Consider the following 14,570-nt stretch of genomic DNA (forward strand, 5'->3'; position numbering starts at 1 on the left):
GGCTTTTTGGAATCCCTTCAGTTTTTCTGGAGATCAGACAGAATACAGGCAACAAAAGCAAGCAGACTCATCATACAGAATTTTCATTCTATCACATCAGAATTCCAAGTTTCGGTTTTTTAGCCCCTTTCGATATCTAACTATTTTATAAAGTTATGCCTTTTAAAATGAAAATGGCAAGTAAAATTTGTTTCATATGCCAATTCCCACCAATTGGTGGTAGCTGCTTAGAAAGCTGTGTTGGAAAGGAAGCTGAACTCTAGCTGGGCTCCATGAGAAAATGCCAATGAGTCTGTTACAGGCATAGGAGATGAGAATGGCACCATTCAAACTATACATCTGCCATACCTATTTTGAGACTTACATTAGCAAGTAGAGTTACATTCATTTGCAATAATAGGTACGCTTACTTAAATGGATAATTACACATTTAAGATTAAATATAGTTTTCCTATCTGCTAGACACTATACAGGTCAAATCATATCATAACAATTACTGAGATAGTGGTTCTCAACCTGGGGTCCAAATAAATCTACATAGAGCACATTCAATTAGTAAGAGAATGCAGTGAACATATGTTTTTCTTGGAAAATGTGGAATTTCTGATTTTATCATGGTAGAGGTTCTTTGATGGAATGATTCCTGGATATAATATATGAAAAGTTGAGATCCAATGATATGAGAGAATTGCAGTAGATAAACTCAACTGAAGCTTATTTTCTTGTTAAAAAGAGATTTTTAAAGTTTGTAATTAAAGGAATAAAATGAAAAACATTAATATTTTGGGCACTGTGCTTGGCATATAGAGAGAACATTAACATCATTAGCATTATCCTATGACTGACCATGTTCTCTTTAGTGACAAAACAACCTACTCGTATTTTTTCCTGGGTATCAATGTATTTATATAATTATCTACAGTTCAGAGCTTAAAAATACAGACACTGGAATTTTTATATTCAACTACCAGAATTTAGATAATAACTGTGGTTCAGAAAAAGTTTCTTCCAAACTTGGGGAAAAATAGTTACCATTTTAAAAATAATCGAAATACAAAATAAACAACAGTCAGGCTGATGTTTTGTTATAGAGTTGGCAAGTGGAAATGCTAGGCACCCATCACGTGCTTTCATGTATATTCAAGTCGACCTTCCAAAAGAATAAACAGAAACAGATGCTTATGGATTTAAATAATGACAGGTGAAAAATTACTAAGTCAGTCTTCTGAACTTTTAATTATTCGAATCTCAACCTTATGATAATATAGTTTAAAATTGGGAAACTAAAATAAATGCTAGGTCTGAAGCTAGTAAAAGTAATCAATCCCATGAAGAGTATCATTTTAAAAGGGAATGGAGGTGTACCTATTATACCTGTGCCAGTTAAATATTTACCTTTAATTTCAATAATTAAACTTGTATGTATAGGTATGACAGAGAAGCGAGATCTCGATTCTGCCAGGGTCTTTAGAAATGCAATAAGCAGACTCTGTAGAAACTGGTAAAACTGTATGATATGTGCTGTGAGAGCAAGCACAGGTAAGAGTATGTCCACGGTAATATGCAAAAATGAAGACATAGTTTTACCTCTTCACATGAATTGTAAGTGTGAATCTTTAATTACCTGCATGACATGGCGACTGTTCTTCTTTGTATCCAAAGCAATCAATAATTTGGCCCCAATTTACCTACATCGGTCTAATCTTCTATTCAAGTCAGTTTCTACAACATCCCTTATTATGCTACACTCATTATGGAGAAGGTTTTTCCTATCCCCCTTATATGTCTAAATCCTACTATTTTCTAAGGCTTGTCCAAATCTGAGTTCTGCCATAAAGCCTTCTCTGATCACTACAGGTATACTCATCATCCCTATTTTTCAGAGTTCCGTGGGAAAGTATCAATAATCCCTCATAAACAAATGCTTTTGTGTTTAGCCGTATTTTATTCTGAATTAATAGTCAAACATTAGATTATAATATTTTAGAGAGCATTCATATTCTATCCCTTACACAAAGAAGTTCCTCAGTCCCAAAGCATAATTCCACAGAGTACACATTAATCATAAAGGGAAAAGGGTACTTCAGTAATGGGAAAATCAAATGGACACAATTTTAACTAAGCAATCAAACAATGTTATCAAAATGGGATAAACTGACGTTATGTGTCTAATGATGAGGTGTTAACATCATCTAGGCAGTATTCCTAGCAAAATGTGTTTAGCCTGAACATAAATATGAGGAAAATCCAAACTGAGGAACTTCAGGCAAAGTTGGCCTGGACTCTTCAAAAATTTCAATGTCATGAAAAATGGAAAAAGACTTGTTAATTGATATAAGATATGTAACAACTAAATGCAGTGTACAATCTTTGACTGCATTGTGAATCTTTAAAACGACTGACTTCTTTTTTTTTTTAGAGACAGAGCTTTGCTCTATCACTCAGGTTGGAGCACAGTGCTGTGATCATGGCTCACTGCAGCCTCCAACTTCTGGGTTCAAGAGATCTCCCACCTCAGCCTTCTAAGTAGCTAAGACTAAAGGTATGAGCCACCACCATGCCTGGCTAGTTTTTTTTTTTTAATTATTTTAGAGACAGGTCTTGCTGTATTGTCTAGGCTGGTCTGAAACTCCTAGCCTCAAGCGATCCTCCCACTTCAGCCTCCCAAAGTGCTGAGATTACAGGTATGAGCCACTGCACCTGGTCAAGACTGAATTTCTGTGAAACTATGAGAAACACTGTTAGGACAATTGGAGAAATCTGAATATAGATTGCATGTTAGATAATAATATTAGATCAGTGTTAAATTTCCTGAATGTGAGCCTTAGATTGTGTTTATGTAGGAGTGTGCCCTTATACTCTGAAATATTTAGGGTTGAATTGTCACAATAACTGCAACTTCTGCAACAAAATGTTAATTGGTAAATTTAGATGAAGGATACTCCATGAACTATTCTTGCAACTTTTCTGCAGCTTTGAAATATTTAAAAAAGAAAGCCCCCGTGCATGCGCGTGTGTGGTGGTGGAGATATAAAAAGTTTTCAGCAAGGTGATTTCTGTTTAGTACATGTTCGACAAATAACTAAAACAATAACACTGCTTTTGGGGACTCGATACCACACATTCCAATCCACCCCCAGGAAAAAGACTACATTTATTTTCTAAAAACCAAGGGAACTTTTGGTAGCTCAGCTTTATACACTTGCAGAGTATTTGTATGTACTAATTAGTGTTTATTCTGCCTGTTTAACTGAATGCTCTGGGTAAGAAATTTTGGGAAATAACCTCACTACATTTTTTCAGAACTAGTTTGCTGTTTGTAATAAAATTATAGGACATACAGAATTTTAAGAGCATTGTGCATGCTTGAAAAGTAGAATGAGAAAATGCTAGGCAAAATGACTTCTAGCAACTCCTTCTCCAGGGAGAGGAGAATTCCTGAACCTTTCACCATATTACATACTTGTTCCTCCTCCAGGACTGGTGAGCACCAGAGAAGGATGTGGGGCTTCCATGCTTTTATGAAGTGTGGCCACTGCAATAATTTTTCTTTTATGTATGCATAGCTTTGTGACATCTTCATCTGCCTTAACATCTTCTGCGGTTCTCTGTTTCACAGCAGCTCCAGGATCAAAATTAAACACCTGGAAAAAGCACAGCCTTTGTTTAGAATATGTCTGTAAAAACATTTAATAAAAAGATCCCTTTGTTTAAAAAAACAGTTGTGCATAGATTAAGCCATAAATCTGAATAAAACTTTCTCAAGTTTTTAAGAAAGGCAACTTTATATAACTTAGTAAGTACTTCTGCTGAACTCAAGCTTTTAGTGGCAAAGTAAATAATGAATATTATCCTAATTCTAAGACAGCCAAGATAAATATATGAAAAGGTATAATATCTGATAATGTTCTCAATTTTAGATACCTCCTGATGTTCTAACAGTGTAAAAACAGATGAAGTACACTTAAAAAAGACAAAACAAAAAGCTATGATATTTCTACATATTAACTTTCTCCTTGGCTTCATTTTATTACTATGTTAATATTATCTTGTCACTGATTTTGAAAATCTATTACTTGTTTTTTTTTAATTTATTTATTATGTTAATCCTTTTTTTGGAATGTGGTGACACACAAACGAAAAGTAAAAATTGTCTAACCTTTACTTTTAAAATTAGCATTATAATAAGACATTCACAAAATAATGACCTATTTCTATAGCAAATAATATTTTACCATTTTACATGATTTTACTTTTTACCTTGCAAATGAGTAAAACAGTTTCATATTTTGGCTATGAGGGTTCAGTTTTGTGATTTTGAGAATATCTGTGGGAGATTTTTCAATACCGGTGCTAACAATAACATTGCAGATTTGAGCAGTTACAGTAATGAGAGAAAATATTGCACTATTAAATGCTGAGCAATATTAGATACAGCTCTAATGAAAAGGTAGAAAGGTCGTTTTAATGAAATATTTAATATGAATATAGATTTGACACCTTTGAAAATGACTCTTAGACATGAATTATTTTCCACAATTTTTAAGCATTCCAAAACACATGCAAAATATGAGAATTAGATAAAGAATTAAAATGTATGATTGGAGAAGTAATAAAAAATAAAATTCCAAATGAGAAAAACAAATATATAAAATACCTAAAAAATAAAACACTGCTGTAGATCTATTGTGAAACGGTTACCTTGGGAAGAATAAGAGGACATTCCAAGCCACACTTGCATGTTCCATCAGTAAGCAGGTATGTTTTAACCTGCTCCAAGCAAGATAACAAAGACCCACTGGGACTGTAAAAATAGTTTAAAAAAACATCAGGAAATAATTTTGACTACACATATTATATGAAAAAAGGCATAATTTATAGTCTTACTGTCCTTTATGGGATGTTTTCCCACTAGGGAAAAGCATTTTCTTTGTCAATATTATGTTAGCTACTAAATTATAGCCTTTAACACTATTGTGTTTTCTTTTGAACCAAAATATTTCTCAGAAAAATACAGATCTTTATAGAAAATTAAATAAAACTATTTTGAAAACCAAGAGTAGACTAAAGGTGGTAAAAATGCTATTCTTAAGAAAGGACAGAAGCAGGCAAGAAAGGAACAAAGAACAAGAAAACTACATAAAAGCAATGACTCTCGTTTTAAACTAGAATATCTACTTTGAAAGCTTTTTGAGGAAAAGCAGAAATTTAGAAACATATTGAGGTTCAAACTAGAAAGTTGGCAAGTCCACAAAAGTTGGAGTGAGCAAGTCCCTGTTTATCTTGGAATCTAGAACCAAGTTGTCCCTTTGTAAAAACAGGTTTCTTTTATCTCCCCCTCACCCATATGTTTATTTAAAGATCTAATAGATCAGTTATATATAAAGATACACTAAAGAGTCAAACTGTACAGGGAGAGAGAGGAATTAAGCAGAGTTGACAAAAGAAAGGGAACTTATGAGGAAATAGGGTTTTAGGCAGCAGAAAGGTGCCTTGCAGGTCTTCGGCTAGGAATTGTGTAGGTACTTCAATGTTACTAAGTTTCAGATCACAAAAGTCAGTAAGATATGTGAATATTCATCAATACAGATTAAGTACTAATTCAGATGACAAGAGATGTCTCTGATTTTTATTTACAATGGGAGTTATTTTATGTGAGATGGACAATCTGCATTTTAGGACTTTATATTAACATGTCAATGTTTGAACTTAAATACATATTATGCTTTGAAATTATATACTTTTCACTTGAGAATATATTTTAGTTACGACTATTTACCAAAACCTTCACTTAAGCCCTCTGACCAAGTTCATCCAGAAACAATAATCTCCATTTCATATACAAAACATTACAATACTGGACACAGATTGTTCTATCTCTACAAAAAAACTAGTAGTATTTTTTAAAAATCTATTAGTGAACCAGCTTTAAAATGCAATTCATATTTTATTTATGGACACTTATGAAAGTAATTTCAGCATGTAGAAAATCTAAACAAAAATCCTCAACTTTGTCAAATTACTCATTTACTTAGGCTATTTTTTTTTTCAGGTGATATGCAGAGAATTCTCATCTTAGTGACGAGTTCAACCACAGCATTGAAGGGCAACAAGATGTTTTTGGAGGTCTGGTGATTTCAGTAAAACTAAGTCAGGCCGAGTGCAGCGGCTCACGCCTGTAAACCCAGCACTTTGGGAGGCCGAGGCAGGCAGATCACTTGAGGTCAGGAATTTGAGACCAGCCTGGCCAACATGGTGAAACCCCGTCTCTGCTAAAAATACAAACATTAGCTGGGCATGGTAGTGCGTGCTTGTAATTCCAGCTACTCGGAAGGCTGAGGCATGAGAAATGTTTGAACCCAAGACGGGGAGGTTTGCAGAGAGCCAAGATGCGCCACTACACTCCAGCCTGGGCGACGGAGTGAGACTTTGTTTCAAAGACAACAAGAAAAAAAGTACAATATCTTGTTGATTTTTCATGTGACGCATTCATGAATTTGGTGAAAAGGAACTGCCTAACATTTTAACTTAGAAGAAAGTATATGGATGGAATCCTAGACGAATTTAATTGTAAAATTAAACCTGAAGACATGAATCCTTAATTCTATTAAAGTACTCCAGACGCTTTAAAAACATTTCCTCTCAAAAAGTCAGCTGGCTTCTTTCCTTCAGCTGTATCTCTTTAATTAATTTCTCAGCGTAATAATTAATGTAAAAAATAGTTTAAAAACTTACAGCATGGATAAAGCTTAGAAGATTGGAAGTAGGTGGAAAATTTAATGTGTAGCCTCAATGCCACCCTGAGGCAGGAGCAGCTGGAGACTAACCTAAAAATTATGAGCAAACTGCACATTGAGCAGGGAGCTATAGAAGGAGCTATACATGTTCAAGTAGTAATTTAGTTATATACAAACAAACTAAATCTATGCTGGTTAATTTAATTTGAGAGTGTTTTACCTAATCTAGGAAAGCTTGTTTCCAAAATAATTATCAGTATACAGATTTGAAGTTGGAGAACCCATACTAACAAGGATATCAGATGGTATAAAGTCTAGTCAGACTTGTAAAATCATGAACAAGATAACTGACAGTTTCTTAGCCTTTAACTTGGTTTTTGACTCCCAGATTTAATTTGGTTTTTGCTCGCAGAAGTTGAAAAATCTCACCTATCTTTCAAGGGAATAAAAATGAAGTGAAAAAAAATTATCCAGATTTTAGAGTCTTTTGTTCTATGCTGAATATACATTTGCTCTTTATAAACTAGAACAACCATAAGTATAAACATACAACACAGATAACTTGCTATATTATATTTATAACAAAGTATTTCTGGTAGTTTGTTAACAGCACTGGCAATAGAAACTCTGAAGAAGTTATCTCATGTGTGCTTGTTCATCTCATCTACCATGGGATGAGCTTCATATTCTCTGCTTTCTGATCCCTTCACCCCAATAAACATGGATCACATCTTTAATATTATAGAAGTAAAATTTATGTAACAAAATGCTTTTAATTGGTAATTAGATTTACCTCCAGAAACGCCTTACACACAACAAGCAAACAAACTCACGACAGAATCTGAACTGACTTTCTGAGTTATTATGTCATAAAATAGTCTGTGTTTACATATCCAAAAATATCTCATTTCTATAAATACATTCTTGCTGGACTGGCAAATTCTGTTGAAGCTGGGATATAAATAGCCACACTGAAAGTAATAGCATTAATTTAATAATGGAATGTGATACCTTTTAAAAAATTTTAAGTCTGTTTCTAAAATTTTTCATTACATCACAAAGAAAGATTTATGGTATCTTCTTTCGGACACTTACAGAAAAACTATGAAGTAGGGAACTTAGATGTCAACTATTTAATAAGTAAGACAAAAACTTCTTTTTAACAGTTCAGTCATTCCATTCAACTTGTTCTACAAGAGATGCATAGCATTGACATTGAAAAGAGTAGGCATTAAATGACTATTTACTTGTAAGACGCAGAGCCTTCTCCATGACTTTTTCACTTTTACTATTACACGCAAGGAAATAGATTAAAGACGATGCAGAAAAAAAGAAACGTATTTTTAGTTTACATGAGGCATTAAGAAATCTAATAATTGAAACTTCCTATGGATAAAAACTCAATTTTATCAAAAAAGCCAGCTGACACACTCTGAAGGACAGAGTAATTCTGTCAAGTGATATCAGGTCAAGTGATATTTCCAGTATTTTACATTCTCCTGTGAATGTGGTAATGATGATTGCATGTTTCTTTTAGAAATCTTCATATTTTTCTTTATTCTTGTTACAGAGATAAGCAGAATGACACCTTACATAAACAAGTAATGCATAAAAATTCTCTCTGGAAATCTAAGGCAATAAAAACTCTCATATGTTTCTAGCACAAAGGTCACTTTTTCACATTTATATGAGGTGCCATCAGTCACCATGTTTGGTTCTCTCCTTCGTCTTTGGAGTACAACTTTGTACGTACCACAGGTAATAATAAGAACTTACCTGACATAAAGCACTCCATTTTGATCCACGCGACGCTGCCAACCCACAGGAACTTGTATAGCTGGAAGACCTCCTTCCTTGTCCCCTCCGTCACACTCTTTGCCTCCATTCATTTTCTGTGCCTGCTAGGGACTCTCCAAAGATATCAGCAATAAGATGATATCCTTATATTATAGAGCATGATGGCCTTCAAAAGTGGGCCAGTGCAGCACAGTTTTTCCCAGACTGTACAAAACGCATTGGGAAGCTTCAGCTCAGTTTGGAACCAAGTCCTTGAAATCTGCCATTATGAAAAAAATCAGCTTCCCATTATAATCTACATTAAATAACCAATATTTAATTCCTAAGGATGGTCTACATGGGTAAAAATGAGTGCTTCTGACTAAGGAAAATCATAATTCACCAATGCTGGTACCTGTCTGAACTGGGGGTGGGGAGTGTAAAGTTTTTAGTTCAACATTTGTCTTGAACCTTGATGTTGTACTAAGACAAGCTCTATTGTTTAGAAACTGGTCTCATTTTTACAGTGTGAGTCGGTTAATATTTCCAGGTACCCGCCTTTATAGGCCACATTCTTTAAACTTTCTCTTTATCTTCCAATCTGAATCCAAGGTGTTGCAGGTTGGTTCATCTGATGTTTTCATGACTTCAAAATTCCAATAATGTAGCCTGAAACATATGTAAATATGTGAACTTGTATATTTAATGTTGAAAACTGAGAAGCTTTACAATTTTAAAATAGAATAAACTACGAGTGTACCCAATCACATTGATGTCCTTTGCTATCAAAATCATACGTCAAATTCAAGTTGTTTCCTTCTTCCATCTTAGTTCACTTACTCCAATTAAACCAATCTCCTTGCTCTTCGGCATATCCAACTTTCTAATTACTAGAGACAGACCCGAAATTATGGCATTACATATACACATACACTCAAACATACAAACGTACACATAAGGCCTCCTTCTAACTTGACATAAAAATATATCCATCACTTCTTATGACCTGTAAACTACAGAGTTGTCTGTTAATCCAACCATATTTTAATAAGTCCTTAATATTATATAACCCTTTGATTCAGTTTTCTTTTCTAATCATTATACAGTTTTGGTCTAGAAAAGAAAACTTTTTTTAAAATAAAAAGTTAGAAGGAAATAAATTTATAGTACTTTTCCAAATATAAGAGGTGGTTTCCCTCCCATATTACTGAATATGAGTGGAAGTTGTTTTATAGTCAAGAGTTTACAAAATTCCTTATATTATGGGGTGCTCTTTTAATTCCTTATTCAGTTACGAGGTGCTATTTGAGGAGGACATACTAGCTTGAAACAGCCGTAATCAATGATAGTGTGGAATGCTTATAAAAGTTGTCTTGATTGAGCTATTAAATAAAAAATCATGGCAAGTATATTTTTAGAAGATTTATACCCAATCTTGTGGAGAATGCAGCTTCACAGTTGTTGGTATTATTAGTTTTTGTAAAGAAGCCTTTTTATGACCAATTTAATATACTGTATATAGTTATACTGTGGGATTCATCAAACTACACTAAAGAATGGATAAAAAACAATTATCCTAGCGCTGAATGAATGGGACTTGTGGTTTGTGATAAATATTTCAGTGGCAGCATTGTCCACAGATTCAAAAAATACTATATTTCAAACAATTTAAATGGAAGCGAAGATGATATACTCTGAAAAACTGTGTTAAATGACTTAAGATTCATATGGAAGTATTAAATTAAAATCATTTTAAAATGCGTAAGTGAAAAAGCTAATGTATTATTTTAGACAACATGCATTTCAAATATGCATGTATAACTTAATCAAGTAACAAATGAAACAGTGTAAACAGACACATAACTACTTAACTACATTCCTAAAAGTCTGTGTATTTAAGTTGGCCCAAAACCTTTTTTGGATCTCTCATTAGGAAAGCAGGAGACCATCTTGCAGTAAAGGCCATCGTATATTCAGGTATATGCCTTATTCGCAGCCATGGCTCTGAGACCGGTTAAGGGTGTTGTAATGAAGCATTTACTCTCAACTGAGAACAAGGAACTGTGGGTATGGACGTGGCAAACACTGGCAGGCAATGGGGAAAATATCAAAAATTTACTGGGAAAAATTTCGGACTGTAAAGAAAAGTACCAAGTAGTAGCAGTCCCAATGGGGTCTCGAGCTGGTAATTTGCATCACTGGCCCCAGTCCGCTGTGCTATACTTCTCACAGAAATGGCCCACCTGCAGGCATAACATCGTCCACTCACTATACCTTTGACCATGACTCCTGCTGTTCATGTCTGTGTTTATTCACATTTCATTCAACAGTTAGTGAGCAGCTACTATATGTGCTAGGTACTATGCTAGGAGTACAAAGATGCTAAGTACTGTGGTCTGAATGTCTGTGTCCCCCCCAAATCTGTAGGTTGAAATCCTAACCCCCAAGGTGATGGTATTAGGAGATAGAGCCTTTGGGAGATGATTATGTCATGGGGGCAGAGCCATCATGAATGGCATTAGGCCATAAAGAGATCTCTTCCAACATGTGAGTTTGCAGTGAAAAGACCATATGCACTAGAAACTAGTCCTTTACCAGACACTGGATCTGCCAGTGCCTTAATCTTGGATCTCCCAGCCTCCAGAATTATGATAAAAAAGTTTGTGTTGTTTATAAGCCATCCAGTTTACAGTGTTTTGTTATAGCAGCCTGAACTACGACAGCAAAGTACTATTTATCCAAAGCCCAGTGTAATATGTGGCACTAATGAGCTACTCAATGTGGAAGAACAAAAAGGAAAGAGGACGGGAGGTATGAGGAAGTTAGGAAGGGTCAATCCCTGTTCACAAGGAGTTTGTGGCCTCATGGAATTTCTAGTGCTTGTGAAAGTGGTATGAACTTTGTGTCATCCTGGACCTCTAGTTTTGTCAAATAGCAACAGACTCTGATGACCAAACTTGTTTTTTTACAGTCCCTTTTCATGCCTGTTTTATTACCTTGCTTTTCCAAAGAAATCTCTTTAGTGGTCTCATCATTACACTGGGCCCATTCCCATTTTCCCTACTTTTCAGCTTTCTATTTGATAACCTTTTTTTTTTTTTTTTTTCCTGCCTGCTCTTAAATATGGCTCCAAATTCCCTGAGACTGGCTGGCTCACTCCATTAAGTAATTTGTGGATCTGCCAGATAATAACATTGTAGTGATTCCTGCCAAATGCTTCCCTCACATTTCAGTAATCAAAAATACCAATATCTGAAGGCTGGGTTTTGCTTAAACCAGCAGTTCTTTAACATGGTTCTGGGACAAACATCATTATTGCCAGTAACACCTGGGAACTTGTCAAAAATGCAGATTCACAGGCCCAATCTCAGACTTAATGAATCAGAAACTCTAGGGACAATCTATTTTTTAGTAAACCCTCTAGGTGCTTGTTCTGATGCCTGTTTGAAGTTTGATGCCTGATCAAGACTGACACCCTAAACCGTCTGCCTCTCTTCCCAAGAAAAGGCTAGTTTTACAGCTTTACATCTTTCAGGCAGCCAGCCCTCTAATTTCTTTTGTCCAGGGTTTGGGGATGGGGTATGGGAGGATCATCCCTTTTTTGCTGCTACTTCAGCCTTCCAGAGGCAGCACAATTGTAAGGGTCTTAGGAAGCCCTCATAGCAAAAATCCAATATAGTTATCATTTATCTGTTAAGTGGCATTTTTTTTCTCAACATTCATATTGTGAATTTGGAAAATACAGAGAAGTTTGAAGATGAAAATAAAAACTGAACTGTAATCTCACTGCTGAATAATAACCACTGAAAATACAAAAATACTATAAAACTCTGATTAAACAAATAGGTGAGGATACAAACAAATGGAAAGCTATTCCATGCTCACAGATTAGAAGAATTAATATTGTTAAAATGACAATGCTACCCTAAACAATCTACAGATTCAATGCAATCTGTATCAAACACCAATGACATTCTTCACAGAAACAAAAAATTCCTAAATGTCTATGGAACCACTGATATGCTTTTTTTCAATCATTTGTTTTTAGAAAGTTTTAAAAGCTTACATAAAAAATGAGTTTAATAAACAACAACATCCACTACTCTAATTTTACAATGTAAACATTTTGTCATTTTTGCTTATTTTAAAAAATAAGATGAAAACATTACAGATGAAGTTAAATACTATCCCTCACCCCCACCCCATTTTCCTTTTCAGCCCAATCCCCTCCCTTCCACCCCAGATGCAACCCGTATAATGATTCTCGTCTGTATCCTTCTGGGTTATGTTTTAATACGTTTATTTCCTATATATGTATACATAAACAATATTTTACTGTTATATGTATTTTGGAATTTTATATAAATACTGGTATATACTACACATAATTCTGCAACTTACTTTTCTAAAATTCAATGTGTTTTGAGAGCCATCTCTATTGAGGTACATAGATCTATCTCTGTTGCAGATATAGGATTCCCATTCACGAATTTTTAACCTTGAAATTGTATTCTATCACATGATTATACAACTATTTATCTATTGGTATATCAATCATGTTAATGGATCGGCACATTTTCAACTCTACAGATATTGCCAAGTTGTTCTCTGAAGCAGTTGTACTGATTCCAAATATTTTCTATGTGTAAATGTGTCTTTTAAATATTGAATCATTACCACTTTTATTTCTTCCTGGGCATTTTACTATGACATTAAACACTTTTCCAAAACATGATCTTTAATTGTTGGATATAATTTTGTGATAAATGTGTATATAATTTCTTTACTTATTTGCCTTTGGTGGACATAGATTTTTCTCCCAAATTTTCACAATGACAAATAAATCTGATAAAAATATTCCTGTACATAAATCTATGCCCATCTTGATAACTCATTTAAAATTATTTGCTAACATAGAATTGCATAATTCTAGGGTCCTTGATACATTTCTTAAAGTGCCAGGAGGGTAGAACTAGGAAAGCATTTCAGGCCATGTTTCTTAAACTTTTGAAACTGATGCGTGCCTTCTTTTGCTAAATATTAAAATCAATTCTACTTGCCTTCATGATTCTGATAACTTCACCTTCTATATAGACTCATCCAAGATGTAGTAAGGCTTTACTTTTATAATTTTATAATTATAATATTATAAAAACTAAAGCTTCTCCTGTTTTCCAAATTTAACACTTTAATATTACTATGCTGTTAGAGGTACCTATTTCACAGCATCTTGCCTCACCTCCTCAAAGACCCACCTTGTTTATATGGCTTCATTTAAGCCCAGTAAGCATAGGCCAAAAAATAAAAGATTTTGTGATATGAACGTACCTCCATCTTACTAAGACTCAGGATCTACAATAGATCTTATACTTAGGACTTAATTTATGTTTATTTCACACACAGTAGCAATAAGATGCAAAATTGTGTGCATATGTGTGTGTGTGCATGTGTGTATGTTCTGAGGGAGATACCTGCCACAATTCTACCAATGTTTTCAGTTTCCTGATTCCTTTAAAAATGCAAATTAGTCTCTAGAAATGGCTTTTGGTGGACTGAATTTTAGCAACTGGATTTTCTTCTTTACATTGGCTTCTTCTGACCATTCATCGTTCAAATTAGACATCATCTCCTCAAAAAGACTGTAATGTAAACTCTAGGGGTACTCTCTCACACTCTGTTAATTCACTGATACTTTTATTATCTGATGATGATGATTATCGTTTATCATTTATTTGTGTGTTTATTGACTAGCTCTCCCCATTGGAATGTAAACACTCTAAGAGCAGGACCTTGTCATATTCCCAGTTCCTGGTATCATCCCTAGCATACAGTAGGTGCTTAAATACTTCAGAAAGACTGTGCATATTCTAATTAGTCAATATAATTTTACATTCTGATTTTTTACCATGTAGGCTTATAAAATTTTAGCAACACGTGTCTAAAATGAAAGAGGTTTTTAAAAGAAGCCAATGACTATGCATGTTGATAAAACAGCAAAAGAGCCTTTTGCTCTAGATTTTTCCCTGATGATCTCACAATCTCTGAGTGATAATTTCT

At 34.3% G+C, this 14,570-nt stretch overlaps 1 protein-coding gene across 9 annotated transcripts in view; it reads right to left on the minus strand.

Annotated features, from left to right (window-relative positions):
* The window catches only part of MBD5 (methyl-CpG binding domain protein 5), a 466,846-nt gene that overhangs the window by 45,935 nt on the left and 406,341 nt on the right, over positions 1 to 14,570 (minus strand). For all 9 annotated transcript variants that reach the window (XR_004027266.1, XM_030801005.1, XM_012502548.2 and 6 more), the window contains 3 exons: positions 8,514 to 9,182; positions 4,702 to 4,804; positions 3,464 to 3,644 (listed from right to left, as the gene is read on the minus strand). Coding sequence is in view for 8 of the 9 variants with exons in the window: in XM_030801005.1 (XP_030656865.1) it covers positions 3,464 to 3,644; positions 4,702 to 4,804; positions 8,514 to 8,626 (397 nt within the window). In the remaining variant the exon portion in view is untranslated. The remainder of the gene's footprint in view (positions 1 to 3,463; positions 3,645 to 4,701; positions 4,805 to 8,513; positions 9,183 to 14,570) is intronic.

Source organism: Nomascus leucogenys, chromosome 20 (genome assembly GCF_006542625.1).
Source record: "Nomascus leucogenys isolate Asia chromosome 20, Asia_NLE_v1, whole genome shotgun sequence".
NCBI classification, from domain to species: Eukaryota; Metazoa; Chordata; class Mammalia; order Primates; family Hylobatidae; genus Nomascus; species Nomascus leucogenys.